Source organism: Phyllobates terribilis, unplaced genomic scaffold, assembly GCF_046119375.1.
Source record: "Phyllobates terribilis strain yellow unplaced genomic scaffold, ASM4611937v1 Scaffold_9__5_contigs__length_417890890, whole genome shotgun sequence".
In the NCBI taxonomy this organism is placed as follows: Eukaryota; Metazoa; Chordata; class Amphibia; order Anura; family Dendrobatidae; genus Phyllobates; species Phyllobates terribilis.
The window spans coordinates 390,240,523-390,263,039 of NW_027362769.1; the positions used below are offsets into that span (position 1 = coordinate 390,240,523).

The following is a 22,517-nucleotide window of genomic DNA, read 5'->3' on the forward strand; positions in this document are numbered from 1 at the left end:
TGTACTACATTGTACATGGCATTGTTCAACTCTCCTAAGGGAATTAACAAATAAAGTAAAAATTTAAAAAAGAATCATTTTAAAAAAATCTTTTAAAATATAAATGTTCAAATTACCCCAAAGAAATTAAAAAAAGCAAATATTTGGTATTGCCGTGGTCATAAAAATCGTATCTATCAAAATGAAAAATTAATTGAGATGGTCGAGCACTAAAATTCTCGGGTGCTCGATGCTCGGGTCGAGCACATTGGAATACTCGGGTGCTCGACCTGAGCAACGAGCCCAATGTAAGTCTATGAAAGTCAATGAAACTCAAGCATTTTTCAGGCGGCTCCCTCCGGCAGTCGGCAGAGGGCCTAAAAATTGCCCCAAAACGATGGGAACAGTGCTCAAATGACATGGGAATAGCATGGGGAAGACCCCAGGAAGCATTTCTGACTCTCAGGTCACTGCTGTCAACAACGTTGTCAGAACTATTACTCCCCTTTTACGGACTCACAATAAAACATACAAAAACGAAACCAAAATGGATTTTCCTGGGAAATATGTTAAGGAACATCCTTTGCAGGGTAATGACTTGTATATAAAGCAAAATAAATAACCAAAAACAAAAATGCTCCTCAACACCTTGGGCTATGTTCACAAGTAGTGTTTATGAGGCGTTTTTGCACTTTTGCATTGCTTTCAACCGTGGCAAATGCATTCACCAGGAAATGTCATTTTAACATTTTACAACCTTATCTGGCCATGTGGTGTGTGACACATCATCAGACAGATCGTGTTTCATTTATGAAGGAGGGACTCTGAAATTCACAAAGCCTATTTTTATAATAGGGCCATCAGGCGGACTTTACTATTCTTAAAGGGCCAGCAGTCGGCCCTCACTATTCTTAGAGAGCCATCAGCCGGCTATGTTTTATTGTTCCCATTACTAAAGAGTGAGTCTCCTATACTGTCATTGCGTATACAGTGAGTGGCAGGGCTGCCCAAAATTTGGACGCACCCCAATACCACTTTGAAAATTTGGACGCACTCTAATACGCCTTTGAAGAGACTTAGAGGAGGGCCTCCTGAAAACAATATTCCCATTATTAGGAAGTAAGTCTCCCATTGTGTTTGCCTATGCAGTGAATGCAAGGGTTGCCAAAAATTTGGAGGCACTCCAATGCCCCTTGGAAAAGACATGGAGGTCAGAGGGCCTCCTGAAAACAATGTTCCCATTATTAGGAAGTTAGTCTCCCATTATGTTTGCCTATGCAGTGAATGCAAGGGCTGCCAAAAATTTGGAGGCACTCCAATGCCCCTTGAAAGAGAAAAGAGGATGGCCTCCTGAAAAAAAATGTTCCCATTTTTAGGAAGTGGGTCTCCCATTGTGTTTGCCTATGTAGTGAATGCAAGGGCTGCCAAAAATTGGGAGGCACTCCAATGCCCTTTGGAGGAGGGCCTCATAAAAAAAATATTCCCATTAGAGAGGAGCAGGTCTCCTATATTTGTAATACCCATGCACTAAGTGTATGGGCTGACATACATTACCCCTGGGGGGTATACATGAACATACTGTATAAAAAAAATTGTTTATGGGCATCACATACACCCTTTAAAAAAATTATGTGGGTATTGCATCACGGACCACGGTCACCCCGGTGATATGGTGGTGGAGGAAGAGGATGAGAAGAAGGTTATAATTTTAACCCAATAATTATAAGGCACAGAGGAATAATGGAGGACGTTGGTATGGTCAGCAAGGTACTCCCTCAACATCTTCCCAAACTTTGCACTCCTTGTGAGAGTGCCCCGAGCCTCAGGGCTTGTGCGATGGGAGGGGCTGAGAAAATTCTCCCAGAACTTTGACAGTGTTCCCCTGCCTCTGCTGGATGGAAGTTGTGTCTCTCTCGCCTGTACTTCTTGGTTGTCCAGCGAACTGTGACCTCTGCAGCCAGCATTTTCAGATGGGAATTTTTTTAATAGTTCCGCAACAAGGGCTTTCTGGTACTGCCCCATTTTTGTAGACCTGTCCGCCACAGGAATAAGAGATATAAAGTTCTCCTTGTAGCGTGGGTCGAGAAGTGTCACCAACCAGTAATGACTATCATACAAAATTTTGAGAACGCGAGGGTCATGGGAAAGGCAGCGTAACATAAACTCATGCGTGCCAGACTGCTAACAGGCAAGACTTCCGTGTCCTCACCAAGAGGATGACTGACCATGCTCTCCTCCACCTCCTCCTCAGGCCATCCACTCTGAACAGACGGTATAACAGTTGTGCAGGTAGTACCGTCTATAGTACATGAACCTAGCTCCTGTTCTTCCTCCTCCTCTTCCTCATTGTCACCCAATCCACGTTGGAATGAGATGAGGCTGGGCTGTGTGTAATCACCCTGTATGGCTCCTTGCTCCATCTCATCGTGCTCCGCCTGCAATGCATCCTCTTTGATTGTGAGCAGAGAGCATTTTAGAAAACAGAGAAGCGGGATGGTGACCCTAATTATGGCATCATCGCCGCTCGCCATCTTGGTGGAGTCCTCAAAGTTTTGGAGGATGATACATGTGCCTGACATCCATGTCCACTCCTGAGGTCTTATGTGTGGAGTCTGAACTGAATACCGACAGCCTTGTTGATGCTGGTAGTCAACAACTGCCCTCTTCTGCTCACAAATCCTTCCCAACATCTGCAGTATAGAGTTCCAATGCGTGGGGACATCACACACCAGTCTTTGAGCCGGAAGCTGCAAACGCTGCTGAAACACGGCAAGGGCGGCGGAAGCTGTAGGTGACTTTCTAAAGTGGGCACACAGGCGGCGTACTTTGACAAGCAGATCCGGCAGCTCCGGGTAGGTTTTGATAAACTGCTGAACCACGAGGTTACATGGGCCAGGCATGGTACGTGTGTGAGCTCGCTTCGCCTCAGAGCAGCCACCAGGTTCTGGCCATTGTCACACATGACCATGCCTGGCTGTAGGTTCAGCAGTGTGAGCCACAGATCTGCCTGCTCTTTCAGAGCTGTCCACAACTCTTCAGCATTGTGTGGTTTGTCACCTAAGAATATTAGCTTCAGCACAGCCTGTTGCCGCTTGGCCGAGGCAGTGTTGCAGTGCTTCCAGCTTGCGACTAATGTGGTCAATTCGGAGATGGATGCTGAAGAGGAGGAGGAAGTGCAGGAGCTGTAGAATGTGGTGGGCAACCCTGATTGACCCAGGGCTCGCAATCCTCGGCGTCGGGAGAATGTGTTCCATCCATAGGTCTAACTGGGTCCCGGCTTCCACTATGTTAACCCAGTATGACGTCAGCGAGAAATACCGTCCCTGCCCACAAGCACTTGTCCACGTGTCTGTGGTTAGGTGGACTTTCCCAGTAAATGCGTTGTTGAGGGCATGGCTAATATTGTGGGACACGTGCTTGTGTAATGCGGGGATGGCACACCGGGAGAAATAGTGGCGACTGGACACTGAGTACCAAGAGACGGCCGCCGCCATCAGGTTGTGGAAACCTTTCGTCTCCAAGAGCCTAAAAGGCAACATTTCCAGCACAAGCAGTCACGAAATGTGTTAATTTAGTAGGGAGGCCTGTAGAACATTGGCTGCATATTTGCGCTTGCGTTCCATGGACTGGGGTAGGGACAACTGAACGCACGCTGGACGTGCTTGCTGATGGTGTGATGGTGCTAGTTGAGAGTGTGTAATGACAGGTGCAGGGCAGGAGGCATCTTCACATGCGCCATGGACAGTTGATTGGCTTGCACGCACAACAGCGGAAGAAGCAGTGGTGTCACCCACAGACACTGTTCCTGGACCCTGGGGTTCGGCCCACTTAGTCGGGTGTTTTGCTGTCATGTGCCTGATCATGCTGGTGGTGGTCAGGCTGGTAGTTTTGCTACCTCTGCTGATGCTGGCCTGGCAAATGGTGCAAATGGCCTTTTTGGGGTTATCGGCAGAGTCTTTAAAAAACAACCAGACTTGGGAAGACCTAACATTTGTACTGGCAACTTCCTTTGTGTTGATGTCACGGAGAACGGTTGCCCGCCTTCTGTCTGCGGCCACCACACTGCTTCTTCCTGCTTGTTGCGGTGCTCTGCCTCCCTCCCCCTCTGTGCTGCTGTCCTTGCTCTGTATGTCCCCCTGCCAGATTGGGTCAGTTACTATATCATCCACCACCTCGTCTTCCACTTCCGCACCTTGATCCTCCTTCTGACTTTCTGGCAATTGTGTCTCATTATTGTCCACCTCTTGTGACACTTTCCCACCGTCGCCTTCGTGTGACCGTGGCTGCTCAAATATTTGGGCATCACTACGCGCGATCTCCTATTGCCCCTCTTCAAGTGGACCGGGCGAGAGGCCCGAATCTATAAATGGTAAAGTGAACAGCTCTTTGGAGTGTCCAAGTGTGGGATCAGTTGACTCCGGGCACTTGGCATGGTGGGAGGAAGGAGGATCAGGCTGAGGAATATGCGGTCCAGACTCGTGGCTACTGAGACTTGACCGTGTGGAAGATGTGGTGGTGGTGGTGGTGGTGGTTAAGTGACTGGAAGCATTATCTGCTCTCCAATCAATAACCTTTTCACACTGCTCTGTGTTCAATAGTGGTGATCTGCGGTCCCCTATTTATTGGGACAGGAAGGTCAAGCGAGAACATGTGGGGGTTTGTTGTGGCACAATTTCAGCTAGCCCATAGCCTCAGCTTCGTCCTCTGCATGCACCATCATCACCATCACGTCCAGTTCCCTGTCCCTTGCCACGCACCTTGCCCATTTTAAATGGAGGACAATATATTCCACATTCAGTACAAATTGCTGGATTTGAACAGCAGTGATTTGTGATCCGTGTGACGGAAAACCACAGTTTTAAATAGCTGGCCTGTAGGTAACTATTTTTAACAGCGACCTCATGTTAATAAGTTCACTGACACACTACAATAAAATTTCAATGACGGTCATAAATGGCAGAATTTTCAGAGCAATTATATATGATCCGTGTGACGGACGAACCACAGTTTTAAATAGCTGGCCTGTAGGTAACTATTTTTAATAGCGCTGACCTCGTGTCAATAACTTCTCTGACACACTGCAACAAAATTTCAATGGAAGAATTTTCAGTGCAATTATATGTGATCCATGTGACAGACAAACCACAGTTTTAAATAGACGGAAATATATGGAAAGCATCTGGCTGTATTCTGCAGTGCCAACAAGCAAATGGAGCAGAAAAACGGTGTTCTCTGGATTGCTTTTTAAGAAAACAATCAGCATTAGGATCCAAAATAAAATTATTCCTGGCCCTGATACCTGGGGCTATTTCTAGAAATATCTATAAAAGCACCAGCAGACAGAACTGGAATGGACCCTCTTTCTATATGCACTGCAGTCTGCCACATACACTGCCTGCCTGCCGAGCACTGATATCTACTGTATGCTGCTGGATTAGTCCTCAGAAGGACTGTTAGTTGAGATGGATATGTGTAGAGAATCTTGTAGAATACCTACACTAACTAATAAACAACCAAATCTCTCCCTAGCTCAGCAGCACCTCTCCCTACTCTGCCTGATTCCGGAGTAGACTGTGACGAGCATGGCAGCGCCAGGTCTGATATAGACCCGATGACGCTGAGTGGCCAGCCAATCACTGTAATTCCACAACCAACATGGTTGTGGCCTTACAGTGTAAGGCAGACAATCCCTGCATGTTGATTGCGCTCTAAAGAGCAACCCCGGAAATACTTGGCGAGCGCCGAGCATCTCGAGCAGTGAGATGCTCGGGCGAGCACCGAGCAGTAGCGAGCATGCTCGCTCATCAGTACTAAACAACATGTAATGGTAAAACTCAAATGTATTATTGGGTCTCTCATTTTAAAATAATAAATGTGTCCAATATGCAACAAATATGTTAGAGTGTTGACCGGTCAGAATATATTGATGTCTGACACCTGAAACTCGATCAGCTGTTAAAAGCTCTGGTTGTGGACAGATGTAAACACATTGCACTGTGCAGCTCTACTCAATGTGTAGTGGAAGCTGCTGGGTGCTGCAGAACAGATCCTATCCACAAGGATAAGCAAAAGAATAAGCAACCTTAGACTTTGTGTGTGACATATTTTAAACTTCGACAACCCACTGAGTTTTTCAAGCAGAAGATACTTCAGGAAACTATGGCATTTTGTTTTTTTGCTGAAGCATCTTTTACTGTCTGTTTTCAGTCACTTCCTGATAATTTTTTTAAATTAGTTTAAGAAGCAATATGATTGAAATGTGATAGTATATAACAGGAGGGGTTATCCTCCATGCAGTTTCTTATCACTGTACCTTGTACCTCTAATACGATGTCCTTCTCTATCCGGTCTGGACTGTAAACCACCAGGCATGAATAGGAGCCGCCATCAGAGAGAGTCACATTGGCCAGTGTGAGCGAAGCATTTCCATCTTTTGTTGCCTCTACGTCGAATGTCACCCTCGGGTCCATTTTTATGCCTTTATTGTCATACACCAGAATCTGCTTTCCCTTAAAACTCCATAATATCGCCAGGTATTTAGGATCAAGAGGCAATTTACTGATAGAGAAGTTGCACGGCAGAACCACGGTGGATCCATTAAGTCCCCGCTGAGGAGATGGAGCAAAGACTTCTAGTCCTGCAACTGTAGAGAGATGCTAATGAGCAAATATTAGTAAATATTCAGGGTTATCAATAATGTTAACATCCAAAAGGGATTTATTATTTCTATGTAAAGTCCAGATAAAATATATTAATGTCCATGTAGCAACCACTCATTGGCTGCAAGGCTCACGTAACAGTGTCACACAAGCCCCGGGAGACCCAACATCAACATTGTTGGGACGGCACCAGTATGAGAGGTGAGTATAGGGCATTTTTATTTTAGAAGGCGTTGTACAGCTAGTGGACAACCTCTGTAACATAAAGCAGGTTCTGATGCACAATTGACTTTGTGTAAGTATATCTCATATGCTATAGTGATTGATGTCTTCTCCTTGATCAGATTGTTATGTATGTATCTGCTGGAGGCTCCAGCTGTATATTGGGTGTATTCCACAACAACAAATGCATATACACAGTATATTTAGTATTACCGACCACTGTAGAGTTTATGCACACTTCTGTTTTTATGATCATCCATTCCTAAGTCTTGGGGTACAATCACATATCTTACTATCTGGGTAAAGACAGAAGGAATTGTCTAGCGGATGGTTTTAATGCATACCTGTCCTTCCACACACAAAACCTGTAGAAAAGCATGGTCTTGATTACCTCTTCCCCTACAGGTTAGGGTGCTTTCACATTGCATTTTGCCACCCGTTCAATGGTCCCATCGAGGCTTACGTTCGAATACCCCCACAAAACCAGATTCCAGCATATGCCCTGATAGGGCCATAGACTATCATGGTGCTTGACAGAGTGAATGTGCATTCTGACAGGCATCTTTTTCAGGAGGCAGACAATCAGATGTAGTCTACTATGTCTCAGTGTCCACCACCAGCAGGCGTATACACCCTAAAATGATGCACAACAGAGAGCACATTAACTCTGTTGGCTCCATGATAGTCTATGGCCCCGTCACCGTATACGACCCAATCACATTTTGCGGGGAAAGGGGTTGTAAGGATCTGAGATTGTGGGTTGCAATAATCACTTCTGCAGACAGATATCACGACCGTAGCACATGTATCCAGCTCCAGCCGGCAACAACATATAGTACAGTCCCAACCAACGTTCTCCAAATGTCTTTGTGAGTTCAGTGATGGGCTGTGGAACAGATCTGTATTGCACCAGCTGGAGCCATGGTCCCTTGAGCTGATCATGGTCCCTTGAGTTTCTCTGTAGATAGAGGAAGCCCCCTTTTTATTTTCCACATCTTTCATTCAGGGTATTCTCCCACAGGATTTGGGGAAGGTGGGGGGGGAGCTAATCCCTCATTGTTCGATTGTTCAATTAACCTGCATTTTTGTCCTTCAAGGTGAGTAGACTAGAAGACCCCAAGGGCTGATACAATACGTAATCAGCAGAAATTCCACAGATTAACATACAACAAGAGTTAATGTACAGGATCATATGAACAATGGCTCATGTCCCTTGGCCCTTCAGTAGAACAATAGATCCAGCATAATTAAGAATAAACTCTGTATCGTGACCGGGGAGTTCAGACGCAATGAACAGGTGGCAAAACGCAATGTGAAAGCTCCCTTAAAACTTCTTTTGGAGTTAGAAACATATCGGTGCCTTATAATAGTAAGTACACGACCGTAGCAGCTGGAAGTTATAATAACCTTGACTTGGAACCGACGGAGCTTCCTGTTTTAGGCAATCACGTATTTTCTAGTAATCAATGTACCGAAGTTCAGACCAACTCCCTACAGATAAATTTCTGTTCTCCAAGGGGAGTAGACCGGCTGTACATGACCATATGACGCGCCCCTGGGCCTACTTGGTGTAGCGTTGCGCACGCGGGGACTACCCGGAGCCGGGCCTGTTGGGGGTAGTAGTCTCGTGGCGGTGACCCGGTCCGTGCCCAGGGAGTCAAACTGTGTGGCTGAGTATTAGCAGTAGATGTTGGACGACTACGCCACCCGTTGAATGCAGCTATGGAGCTGCCGCTGCAGGGCAGACCGCTGAGGCCGGTGGAAGGATTGTGCAGCGTGGATGGGATAACCCCCAACGGGAGGGGTATGGCCTCAGGGCAGCCGACGTGGATGATGGGGGTAGCAGGAACCACTCAGAGACGATGCGGTGCAGTTCAGGGTCTTTACTGGTGACAAAAATAGACCCTCCCGGAGTACTGGCTAGCGGTCGGGGCCTGGTCAGTCTTTGAGCAGATGGGATCTCCCCTGGCCAGGCGGAGTTGTAGGCCTCCCCAACTAATTGTACTCTTCTGGCTACCTTGCTAGAGGCGGGTAAAAGTAGCCCACGTCCCTGAGTGTACCGTGTGGTGCTCACCCGTATGGCCGGTGACTCGGGGCCTTCTAGTGGCTTCCGCTCCACGATGGCGGTGCTGGTCCCACGCGTGTGACCGTGCCTTCGGGTTTCTTGGCCAGAGGACCTGAAATCCCCTGCCGGTCGGTTTCTGCTGCTGGGTAAGGATTAGTCCCCACAGCCTCGGACTCCGGGTCTGGTGGTAACTCTTCAATCAGGGCGAGCTCTACAGCTGCCAGCCCCTGATTCCTTTTAGCACGACTTCCCCAGAGCTCCTGATCTCTCTTTCCTATAGCTGCTTCTCCTCTTCTTAACTCCCTAACCCTGCCTCAGCCCCAGTTTTATATAGGGGAAGTTCTTCCCCTCCCAGGACTGGGCAGGAGGTGTGGCATGCATAGGATTCCTGACCAAGAGACCTCCCACCTGCTCTCAGACATAATATTGCTATTACTGTGGAAACCAGACCCCTGGGGTGCCACATTCCCCCCTAGTGAAATTTAGTACTCCGGGACTAAACATACTTTTGTAAACATAACAAGGTATAAACAATAACGTTCTGGTAGAGACAACACATAAGGTGGTCACGGCGTGTCCGCAACCGGGTGTAACTTTTGAGGAAAACAAAGGTGTCCATTTCACCAAAACAGGGAGACGTAACCAGGTAGGGGTCTGTCCTGCCCCGAGTCCTTATCAGTCTTTTAGTCAGTCCTGGGTTACGCTCCAAGTATATGCACAAAGGATTCCCGGTAAATCCACCAAAGACTCCTACAAATAACTAGAAACACATAATTATACACAAGCAACAATAAACAGGTAAACATTAATAAAATAGCTTGAACATTTAGATCCTCCACCGTATGGGCAACTGGCCTCTAGTGACCCTAGTGGACCTACGGAGCTGGCTGACTGGTCCTGAGCTACAGGGTATAGGAGCTGTCAAGGGTAAACTGGGCAGCCATCTACGGACTCTTTGGCTCACTAGGGGTATGGCAGGCTCACTATAAGCAGAGGGTTGATTCTCCTGGTCTGCTTGTGTGGGGTCTTCTGCCTCCTGGACCGGCTGTTCTTCCAGCTCTACCTGTGTCTCCGTAGGCACTTGGGATGCTGGTTGGAGGAACGTGAGGACGGGTACCACAACAGCACCATTGACTTGAGTCCAAGACCGAGGGAAGTCTCCGAGCACAGTACTAATCATATCTTCCCTTTCCTCTACGGGTCGAGGGTCTTCTTGTTCCTCTTCAGGGTTCCGTAGCTGTTCGGGACACTTCTTCAGGTGATCCCGGGATACAATGGCTGTGGTTTCCCCTCCGTCTTTACTGATTGTACAGATCTTCGGGTTGTCGTGGCTTGAGGGCAGTACGGTGTACGGGTCCTTCTCCCACTGGTCGTCCAACTTGTGGAGCCGTCTTTTCCTCTTCAAGACCTGCTCTCCGGGCACCAGGGGAACAGCGGGAGCATACTGGTTGTAAGTTTTCTCTTGTCTTTCCCTAGCTTGACAGAGACTTCGCTCCACGCTCTCCTGTACTTTCCGGTACTGCTGCTGCCTCTCTGTGTCCCAGTCTGCTTCTGGTGAAGTGTCCTCGGGTGTCAGGACTCCCATCTCCAGATCAACAGGAAGCTTACCAGGTCTTGCCCTCATTAGGTAAGCCGGGGTACAGTTGGTGGAACCTACAGGGATGTGGTTGTATAGGTCCACCAGGTCGGGCAGCTTTTCAGGCCACAGACTACGTTCTTCCAGGGGCAATGTTTTCAGAAGATCTATCACCACCTGGTTCATTTTCTCACAAAGTCCATTAGTTTGCGGGTGATAGGGTGTTGTTCTTATCTTTCGGCAGCCATACAGGGTGCAGAACTCCTGGAAGACTTCCGCTTCAAAGGCAGGCCCCTGGTCCGTCAGCACCTGCTCCGGGTATCCGTGCGGACGGCAGAAGTGCTGCTGGAAGGCTCTAGCTGCTGTTTGAGCCGTTAAGTCCTTGATGGGGACGACAACTAAGAACCGGGAGTAGTGATCCACGATGGTTAACGCGTAGACGTAGCCACTTCTGCTTGGGGTCAGTTTTACATGATCCAAGGCTACCAGTTCCAACGGCTGTCTGGTAATGATGGACTGCAGGGGAGTCTTCTGGCTGGCACGGTCCCTCCTTCTTAGGTTGGATGGGCCACAGTCTCTGCACCACCTCTCGATGGTTCCTCTCATGCCTACCCAATGGAACCGCCCGCGCAGCAGGAACTCCAGCTTCTTCCATCCGAAGTGCCCAGCTCCGTCGTGGTATGCCTCCATCACCATAGCTGCGTCTCTTCTTGGCACCACTACTTGCCAGATTAGTTCATGCGTCCGGGAGTTAACCATTCTGCGGCACAACTTCCCCTTGTAAAGGAACAGTCGACTCTTCTCAGCCCACAGTTGCTTGGCTTCCTCCGGAGCGTCTGGGTCAAGGCGTGCATCTGGCCGAGTCAGCATCTCCTTTACCAGTCGGACGGCAGGGTCACTGTCTTGCGTCTCCGCCCAGTTGTAATGAGGTAATGGGTTGAACGTAGCGGATTGCTTACTCCTTACACGGTGGGAATACTGGATAGTCCCATGACGGTGGAACGCGGGGAGTTCAACTTCTTCCAGTTCCTCTGAATCTTCCCCTACGTCCGGTAGGTTCGGGATCCTGGACAGGGCGTCCGCGTTGGTATTGGAGCGTCCTGCCCGGTATTTGATTGTAAACTCATAGTTGGACAAGCGGGCCATCCATCTCTGCTCTAGGGCACCGAGTCTTGCAGTGTCCAGGTGTGTCAACGGGTTGTTATCCGTGTACACGGTGAACCGGGAAGCAGCGAGGTAGTGCTTAAAGCGTTCGGTGACTGCCCACACCACTGCCAGGAACTCTAGCTTAAATGAGCTGTAATTATCAGGGTTTCTTTCGGTGGGTCGCAGTTTTCGGCTGGCGTAAGCAATTACCCGTTCCTTCCCCTGCTGGATCTGGGACAGTACGGCTCCTAGCCCGATGTTACTGGCGTCGGTGTAGAGGATAAAGGGCTGGCTATAATCAGGGTACGCCAGGATTTCATCCCCCGTGAGGGCCATCTTCAGCTGGCGGAAGGACTCTTCTTCCAGCTTCTCCCATCTGAAGGGCGGCTTCTGGTTCTTGGCCTTCCTGGACTGGCCTATCAGGAGGTCCTGTATAGGAGCTGCCTTTTTGGTGAAACCGGGAATGAACCTTCGGTAGTAGCCTACCAACCCGAGGAACTGCCTCACTTCCTTTACGCTGGAGGGGCTTGGCCATTCCTTAATTGCGGTGATCTTATCAGGGTCGGGAGCCACTCCGTCAGCACTCACCACGTGTCCCAGGTACTGCACCTTTGGCTTCAGGAGGTGACACTTGGAGGGTTTCACCTTTAGGCCGTAACTTGCCAGAGCTTCGAACACTTCCGCCAGGTGTTTCAGGTGGTCCTCGTAGGTCTTGGAATAGACGATGACATCGTCCAGGTATAACAGGACCGTCTCAAAGTTTCGGTGTCCCAGACAGCATTCCATCAATCGCTGGAAGGTTCCTGGTGCGTTGCAGAGTCCGAACGGCATGCAGGTAAACTCGCTAAGTCCCATCGGGGTGGTGAATGCGGTCTTCTCCCGGTCCGCCTCTGCTACAGGAACCTGCCAGTACCCGCTAGTGAGATCCAAGGTGGAGAAGAAGTTAGCGGATTTTAAAGCAGCCAAAGACTCCTCTATTCTTGGTAAGGGGTACGCATCTTTGTGTGTGATACGGTTAATTTTCCGGTAATCTACACACATTCTCATGGTGTTGTCTTTCTTTTTGACCAAGACTAGTGGAGCTGCCCAGGGGCTACAGCTATCCCTGATTACCCCAGCCTCCTTCATGTCTCTAAGCATCCCCTTGGCGTGTTGGTAGTGTGCAGGGGGTATGGGTCGATACCTCTCTTTTATGGGAGGATGGTCTCCCGTGGGGATGTGGTGTTCTACCCCCTTGACTCGCCCGAAGTCTAACGGGTGTTTACTAAACACTCTCTCGTACTCTCGAACCACCCGGTAGACTCCCTGTTTCTGGTGGGAGGGAGTGGAGTCAGTACCCAAATGTAGTTGCTGACACCAATCCTCCATTATTTTCATAGAGCCGTTACCTTCCTCCGGGTGAGATGGAGGCAAGGGTTCCACAGACTGTATAGAATTTTGGTTGATAGTATATAATTTGGCTAGCGTAGCATACCGGGGCAGGTATACTTCCCTTTTCCCGATATTTATTATACGAACGGGCACCCTCCCATGGCGTACATCAACTACCCCCCGTGCTGTCAAAATGGTGGGCCTACTGTCTGAGTAGACTGGTTCTACCATGGCCTGGTAATCTCTACCTCTCAGACCAATAGCTGCCCGGCACCAAATCATCATTTCACTTTTCGGGGGCATGGCAATAGGGAAAGGGTCACACATTCTTACGCTACCAATCTCACCACCGGAGAGTTCCACCTGTTGCCGTCGCATCAGTGCCCGGATCTCTTTCTGGAGCACTCGCTGCTCGCCGGAGCTGGCGTTCTTGGCAACCTGCTGTAAAAGGAAAATCACCTCTGCAAGACAATTTTCAATCACATTAGTTCCTAGAGTTATCTTTGGGTGACTCTCGCGCTTGTCAATGTCTACAATGATCAGTCCCTGTGCTGCCAGTTCGACTCTACCGATTTTATTGGTCATTTCTTTAAATCCGATCTGTGGCACGGGCTGACCATTACTGGCGATGATACTCAAGTCGTCGTCTGGATGGCGGGTTATATCCGAGTCATTCCAGTACTGCTTGAAGAGCACGTACGGGATGGTGGTGACCTGTGACCCGGTGTCCAGTAGGGCACTCATAGGGATGCCATCCAGTACCACAGGCAAGACTGGACGTCCTCCCACATATTTGTCGCGCCAGTTCGATGGGCCTGGTGATCTTTTTCCTGGGGGTTGGCCCTCTACCCCAGGTTGTGCCAGTTTAAAGGACAGTACCTTGCCATATGTCCGGGTTGATTGCAGCGGCGGCAGATGGGTTGTCCGTCCTCGTTGTACCGGTCGCTGGGTCTTCCTCTGGCCGGTGGGGTCCTCCTTGGTCGACGCCACGGGATGTCCTCCGGTCCGGATGCCAGCTGGATCTTCCCTGGAGTGGAAACCTGTAAAGACTGCACAGTTCGGGTTAGCGCAGCAACGCTTTTAGCTAGCTCTTGGACCTGATGGTGCAGGTCCGGAGCCGGGTCATTGTTCAAAGCCTGCGCATCAGCCCCCACAGGCGCTGCCGACAAGGGCGCCGCCTCCTGGTGGTAAGTGATAGCTGGGCGCCTGTGGGTCACAACGCCACCCGGTGTCGGTTCTCGGAGCACCCGGATGGCTCTGTCCTTGAACTGTGCAAAGTCCAGATGAGGATCCTGTAAGGCTATGGCCCGCAACTGGGTTCGGTGGACATTGCAATATAGTCCCTCTATAAATTGCTCGGTCAACAGCCTGTCCTCGTTTCCCACGCTGTCAGGGTCGGTCTGTTTAATGGCTCTCAGGGCCTCTTGTAGGTTTAGTGCATAGTCCCTTATACTCTCATGTGCTCGCTGCTTGCACCCATAGAATCTAAGCTTAATCTCGGCTGAGGTGCGGGTATCAAAGGTGTCCCTCAGCCGGGTTAGTATCCCTGCGACAGTCCTCCTCCCAGGTGGCCAGGACTTTACCTCCCTTTGGGCTGCCCCGGTTAGTTGGGCCACCAGGATGCTCACTTTTTGCTCTTCTGTGAGGGGGTACACCTGGAAGAGGCTATCCAGCTTTTCTTTAAAGTCATTCAGGGTATGTGACTCCCCTGAGTACTGGGGTAGCCAGGCTGCTCCCGGGATATAGGGCATGGTGAAAGGCATGACTGCAGCAGCGGTGGCGCTGGCGGGGGTTGAGGCAGTGAAGCTCTCCTCCGTATCCGACGTCTTTCTCCCCCCCTAGTGGACCGTGGCCTACCTTGCGATGATCCTCTTCCGTAGGCCGCGGCTCCGCAGTGGATCGTCAAGGTTGAGGACCTTCCGTCGCGCTCCTGTGACGTCGGCGTCTGCTGGGCTCCTTCCAGGACCTTACGCAACGTCCGGACGTGAGGCGGGGCTTCAGTTCTCGCCCGCTTTCGGAGTCCACGCCCCTCTTCTTCCCGCGCGGCGTCTTCAAGATGGCGTCCAACGGCGGGAAAACTCCACGGATGGCGGGAAGAAGGCAGAAGATGGCGCCGGATGGCGGGAAAACTTCGCGGATGGCGGGAAGAAGGTAGAAGATGGCGCCGGATGGCGGGAATCTTCACCACTGGTAAGTTTGAACAGTCTTTTTCAGGCACGCAGTACCCGGTGGTTGCGGGCACGAAATCCTGCCGACTACGCCAAAGTTGACGCGCCCCTGGGCCTACTTGGTGTAGCGTTGCGCACGCGGGGACTACCCGGAGCCGGGCCTGTTGGGGGTAGTAGTCTCGTGGCGGTGACCCGGTCCGTGCCCAGGGAGTCAAACTGTGTGGCTGAGTATTAGCAGTAGATGTTGGACGACTACGCCACCCGTTGAATGCAGCTATGGAGCTGCCGCTGCAGGGCAGACCGCTGAGGCCGGTGGAAGGATTGTGCAGCGTGGATGGGATAACCCACAACGGGAGGGGTATGGCCTCAGGGCAGCCGACGTGGATGATGGGGGTAGCAGGAACTACTCAGAGACGATGCGGTGCAGTTCAGGGTCTTTACTGGTGACAAAAATAGACCCTCCCGGAGTACTGGCTAGCGGTCGGGGCCTGGTCAGTCTTTGAGCAGATGGGATCTCCCCTGGCCAGGCGGAGTTGTAGGCCTCCCCAACTAATTGTACTCTTCTGGCTACCTTGCTAGAGGCGGGTAAAAGTAGCCCACGTCCCTGAGTGTACCGTGTGGTGCTCACCCGTATGGCCGGTGACTCGGGGCCTTCTAGTGGCTTCTGCTCCACGACGGCGGTGCTGGTCCCACGCGTGTGACCGTGCCTTCGGGCTTCTTGGCCAGAGGACCTGAAATCCCCTGCCGGTCGGTTTCTGCTGCTGGGTAAGGATTAGTCCCCACAGCCTCGGACTCCGGGTCCGGTGGTAACTCTTCAATCAGGGCGAGCTCTACAGCTGCCAGCCCCTGATTCCTTTTAGCACGACTTCCCCAGAGCTCCTGATCTCTCTTTCCTATAGCTGCTTCTCCTCTTCTTAACTCCCTAACCCTGCCTCAGCCCCAGTTTTATATAGGGGAAGTTCTTCCCCTCCCAGGACTGGGCAGGAGGTGTGGTATGCATAGGATTCCTGACCAAGAGATCTCCCACCTGCTCTCAGACATAATATTGCTATTACTGTGGAAACCAGACCCCTGGGGTGCCACACATACATGAGTTAATATTCGAATACAACAGAAGACTACATGCCGGACTTTGGGTGGTTGCCTCATCAGGTGTCTCTCCATGATTTGTGTCGAACAGAAAACCGCCTGCCCGGGCCTAAGCTATAAGCTTGTATACACAGCGACTGACAATAGGCAAATTGCAGCTTTGCTGTTGGATACAGATAATGTCTTGAGAAATATAAAGATAAACCTCCTTGCAACGCCAAGTTAATCTTATGTGTAAGGAGTCGGACACTTCAGCAATGAACTCTTCTGCTCTCATTCACTGTTTGCATTTCCCTGAGAGTTATCCATTTGTTGGCAGCTCTCCGCTCTGGCTAATAGAGGTTATATGAAGTTCAAGAGATAAGAAAAGTTTATACCCCCTCCATATATGTAAAGTATACCATAATCATTTTGTCAAACCAGTGCAAGATTAGTGCACGGTTCCAGAAGACCAGAAATAACGTCTTTCATTTATATCCTTTTTTCATAGTATATTTGGAGCAGAGCCTGGCCGGGAGGCATTTGGTCATGGACAAATTAATAATTTACTCCACTATAGTGGATTGTCTGACGATGAGCTCAGCGGCGCCACAGCCCGTCCACACATCCACACCACACTTCTCGCCTGCCCCGGATAACACACGAGCACACACACATCTTTCCCAAGTACCTTCCACTTTTTACCTCTGATATTCTCAATTATTTTTAAACTTTTTAAACTAATTATTCTTCACTGTTTCACCAGTTACAACAATGTCAAAGTAGAATTAACAAAAATTCCACTCTGTTTTAACCCCTTCACCATCTTGGGATTTTCCCTTTTTTTTGTTGTTTTTTTTTTTCATTTTCATTTTTTGCTCCCCATCTTCCCAGAGTCATAACTTTTTTAATTTTCCATCAATATGGCCATGTTAGGACTTGTTTTCTTGCAAGATGAGTTGTACTTTTGAATGACACCATTGGTTTTACCATACAGCGCACTGGAAAATAGGAAATATATTCCAAGTACAGTGAAATTGCAAAAAAAAGGGCAATTCCACCGGTGGCTGTTAGCTGTCATGTGCCAGGAAAGCTGCGGGCTCATCACCGGAGCCCGCATCAAAGGGAGATAGACGGCCTTTGACGTTTCCATACGTCAAAGGTTGTGAAGGGGTTAATACATATATATATCGTGCACATGTATTACATGTCTATATAAATTATAATAAATGTTATGAGCACTTGTACTAGCCATCACGAGATAATAGTCTTATTTTGATTGCAAGACAAACCTCGATCGCGCTTCTCTGTCCTGGTTTGAACTGGAAGCAGTTTCCAATGTTGCACAGGAAATGACGTCACCAGGTCATACCTACGAGTATCTGATGTGTTAGCGCACACTCACTGTGCTACTATAAAATTATTGAATTGCACTTATCCCATTGGTCCTGTCTTTATTTCAAAGAGATCTTGTGTTGCCAGAGAGCTATCCCCGGATGAAGCTCATATGCGAAACGCGTGTCGGGTGTTGGTGGCTACCTGGGCTCATACTTTCACCTGCTAATATTCACTGTTTTTACATTCTCATCTTAGCGTACATACATCTTGATATTTGGGGCCCTTTACCATGACCCGTGTATGTATATACTGAATTATTGTATGTATTGAATACTTAGTTACGTGAGTCCACGTAGAAACTTGTTATCTGATATCCTCTGCCTGTGATATCTGTCCCAATGTACAATTGGCTGTGTGTACACAGAGTATTTTAAGGCGTTGTTGGAGCATAAAATGAGAGGAAACTCTTCAAATCCTCCTCAAAAATGCAAAACTGCTCAAAAACTTAGAAGTTCTGCTCAGTTTCCACTCCAAAATGTCAGCAAAATCTCTGTGTGTACAAAGCCATTATATGGATTTTTACTGAACATACTAACAATAAATATTTAATTTAATGTTTTATCAAATATTTTTTGTCCTTCACCATTTTTCTATGTTTTGTCTTTACCGCCGGTGCCGGTTATATTTGGTTTTTCCATTCTATAGGAGTAGAGTGTCCCATTCTGGTGATCACTGCAGGTTATGTTATTTGCATGGACTTTATCTACAAGTTATCATCCATCCAACTTGTTCCAAATGGACAACCCCTTTAAACAAGGAAGAAGAAAACGAAATATTATGGACCGGTCATAACCTGACCAAAGAGCATTCTTCCCTTGCGTTACATGACTTCTTGTAATGGGAATCCAATGGGTAACACTTCTCCTTGTTAAGAGTGACATTCCAAGCCTAGCATGCCAATGTGAGGAGACTTTTAAGCATTACAATGCTCCTCTGGGAATTTAATATGCAGAATCTCAATTTGTAGACACAGTGTTTAGGGGCGCTGCCCCTCATCCTTGCAAAGTGTGAAGCTTAAAAGCCTCCTCACATTGGCATGCCAGGCTTGGCATGTTACTCCCCATAAGGAGAGACGTTACCTCTTGTATCCCGATCAGAAGCCTCTCACCCAGCTAAACAGATCGCACACTTTGCACTGATGAGGGGCAGCAACCCGAAACACAGTATCTACAAATTGAGATTCTGGTTTGGCTTTTATTCTAAGTCTTGTGGCAAGGGTCGATAATGACTTTTGGGATTGCTACTTTCAATGGGTGGCACTAGAGTTCTAGTTCTCTTCCTATCTGAAGAGGCAGTTTGCATGCTTGTAAGTGCACACATACACTTTAATTATAGGAATTAAGAAGCGTAGAAAGTGGCAGTACAATGTCCACCATTGTCGCTTCATGTATACACATTTCTGTTAGGACTTTCCTCATTCTCAAAGACGAGTCGTTCTGAAACTGAACTATATACTACTTATAACCAGTGTGGTGAGATTCCATAATTAACACATACACATACATCTAATAGATATAGTATATTCCACCCCTGATTCCCAGAGAGGCTCAGTAGATGTCGGACACAGTGGTTGCAGTTACTGGGAGTTTGGCACATTCTCTGCACAATGGTGTGAATGTCATCGTCCTCGTGATCCAGATATTATCTGGATTTCCCGTTCACTGGGGTTACATAATTGAGCTGATTGACAACATTCAGCATTTCCCAACGTGCTTTCTATACTTTCTGTTTTACTTCCTCGCCGTGTCCAAGAACTCTGCTGGCTGTATAGAATTGGGACAATCTTACTTCTAAACACGGAAGCTAAAAATGTATCTGGACCGTGTCCAAATGGCAGATGTGCAAGTCGGTCATTCCTTGAGGTCCATGTCGCCCAATCCCTTTCCAGGTGTTTTGGACTTTGTTATACTCCGGTCACATTCCTACAAGACGTCATTAACGTCTTCATGTGGTGACGACCTTTGCTACATCGTGTTGTATGATATAATATCTGTACAGGGATCATACGGATCTCCACAAATTGGAGGTTTTATGATTTATTAGCCAACATTCTGGACACTGGGAATAATGTTCTTGGATCTTTACTTTTAACCATTTTCGCTCCATGATGTATTTTTACATCAGGCTGGGGTGTATAAAGCTGGAGGCAGCTCCGCAGGACAGGAGTCAGTTTTCATCCAGCACTTTCCTCTAGCAGCAGTGATCAGAGCCATCTCTGATCACTGCAGTTTTACCACTTAGATATAGCTGTTAATCTCTGACAGTGGCGATTTTTATTTTACCACCCCCATTGCCACGAGGGCTTGTTTTTTGATGATTTTGAATGGCACCATTTATTTTAGCATATAAAGTAATGAAAATGGCTGCCGTGAAGTGGTGACAAAAAATGCAATTCTGTTTGTTGTTTTTTTTGTTTATATCAATTTTATTGTGTTTTATATGCTGTAAAAATGACCTGGCGGCATAATTTCCCAGATCAGTTTGGTGAGGAAGTGTGGGAAACATATGCCACAAATGCTTTTTGGGGTTGTCCTTTGCATTGGAAAGCTCAGTTTGGTGCATTTTTGGGGACGGTTAAATAAACATATGCATATAAACATATGCATAGATGTACTATCTAGAAAGGACACTATGTTGACCCATGAAAGTGTTGAAGTTGATGCTGAAACCTGACTTACACGATGAACCTACTGTACAAATGCAATGTACACATTTCCTAATTGCTTAAAATGGAAATGAAAAGCTCAGTTTGGTGCATTTTTGGGGACAGTTACATAAACTATATGCATACGTGTACTAACTAGAAAGGACCCTATTTTGGCAAGTTTATGCTGAGACCTGATATAAACGCTGAACCTACTTCATAAATGCAATGCACATTTTGCCTAATAACTTTGAATTGAAATGGAAAGCTCAGTTTGGTGCATTTTTTGGGACAGTTAAATAAGCTGAATGCATACATGTAGTAACTAGAAAGGGCATTATTTTGGCCTATGAACGCATTGAGGTTTATGCTGAGACCTGACATACACACTGAACCTTCTACACAATGCGCACTTTGTCTAATTACTTTGAATGGAAAACCTTCTCCTCTGTCTAGGTATAAATACTGGCAATCACACTGTGCAAAAATCCACAAATAAAGGCAGCAGCTCTTGGGCTATCTCATAAATAAGTAAAAAAGGCTTTAAGAAAAACATTTGGTTGATAAGTTAGCATGCTTTATTAGGTTTATCTAAAGAGGTAGAAGCATGTGACTGTCCTGATCTGGACAACAGGAAGTTTTTTTGTATTTTTTTATGATTGTACGGGGAAGGAGTAAAAAAAGGAAAAGCTGCAGAAGTGACAGCAAGAAAAAAAATACTTTTTTTTTTCTACTTCTGAAAAGTACGTGCTTTAAAGGGATTATCCACTTTTATAAAAGTGGCTTCTAAATTCTATTAATAAAAGAAATATAGATAAGACTCATCCACTTGGCCTCCAGGATCAGCACCTGGATCTCAGCGCACATCACCGCTGCAGCCAATCACTGAGCTCAGTAGCTCATCCAGTCTACATTAGCAGGGCTGCTCAGCTCAATCATTGACTGCAGCGGTGATTTGCATTGTCAGTGCCCCAGTCAAAACAAACTTTGTTCGTTTTTATAGGAAATTGCTGTGAACTATACAAAATGTAACTTTTTTTTACTATCTAGAGCAAAAAATTGAACATTTCGACAAGCTCATGTTTGCAAAACGAATCCCTCGCTGCATAACGACGTGCTGCTGGGTTAGTGACCTAAAACCTAGTGAATAGATGTCAGTATATAGTGCAGGACACACAACACTGTGTTGTATCTGTACACACACATACAGCAAAATTCTACAACTGGACTAATATTTGGGTGACGGACCCTCGAACCCCCGACCCATTAACACTTACATGTCTGGATCAGCAGAGGGAACAGCAGAAGTCCTAGGGAAGCCATGAGACGTGTTGTTATGTGAAGCTTCCTTCATTGTAAACCAGCCGAGGGTGTACAGATACTGGAAAGTCCAATAATGTCACATGACTCGCTGTGAGAAAAATCACCAGTATAAAAAAAAAAAATAGGAAGAAAAGCAATGGGGTAGATTTCTGAAATCCTTCTAAAAGAAAAATTGTCTTGTCCATAGATAAAATCTACACTGCAGGGAACATGTTTGAAAAGCACTATAAGGCTAAATTCACACTGAGTTTTCTTTTAGATGTTCAAAAACCACAACGGCTTACAAAAAAATGTTCATTTTTTTTTTGCGGGGGGGGGGGGGTAGTTTTTGATGGAGTTTTACTTTTCCTGAAGCATTTCTCAAAGCTGTTTTGATGAGTTTTTGAAGAGTTTTGTTACTGATATGTGCAGCCTTTTGATTGGAGAGTGCCTGTAGTTTGGAGAAGCATCCACTTGAATTTTTCCTCCAAGCTTTTTTACGAAACTTCTTCAGGAAAATAAAAGGTTCAAAAAGTTCTTACGTGAGCTTCAAAGTGGATTTCCCATAAAAATGAATTCCCAAGAGTTTTTGCAGCAGTGGCGGCACAAGAACATAGGCGAGGCTGCTGGTGAAGCCACTTCAGAATAATGGCCGCTGACGTTTTCCTGAAGCGGTTTCGCTTGGGAAAATTCAGTATCTGCATCTGTAAGATGCTGCGTGGATATACTCGAAAAATCGCTTAAAAAAACTTGAAAGACACTTCCCATTAATTTCTATTGTAAAACCACTTTATTGTTCATATGTTCAATCTTTTGACCATTGTTTTCTGCTTCAGGTTTTGAAAATTCCTGGAAAAATGACACAGAAACACGATTGTACACATCAGTCCGATTACGGCGATACCAAACATGCATCAAT

At 47.3% G+C, this 22,517-nt stretch overlaps 1 protein-coding gene across 3 annotated transcripts in view; it reads right to left on the reverse strand.

The window, feature by feature from the left end:
- Positions 1-21,701, reverse strand: part of LOC141162503 (uncharacterized) — an 88,681-nt gene extending 66,980 nt beyond the window's left edge. For 2 of the 3 annotated variants that reach the window (XM_073648676.1, XM_073648675.1), the window contains exons 1-2: positions 21,574-21,701; positions 6,293-6,622 (exon numbers count right to left, since the gene is read on the reverse strand). In XM_073648676.1, the coding sequence (XP_073504777.1) occupies positions 6,293-6,622; positions 21,574-21,619 (376 nt within the window). In that variant the 5' untranslated portion in view covers positions 21,620-21,701. Of the gene's footprint in view, positions 1-6,292; positions 6,623-21,573 lie in introns of those variants that run through there. The other variant, XM_073648677.1, reaches the window with a different exon arrangement.
- Between the last annotated feature and the right edge of the window lie 816 nt (positions 21,702-22,517).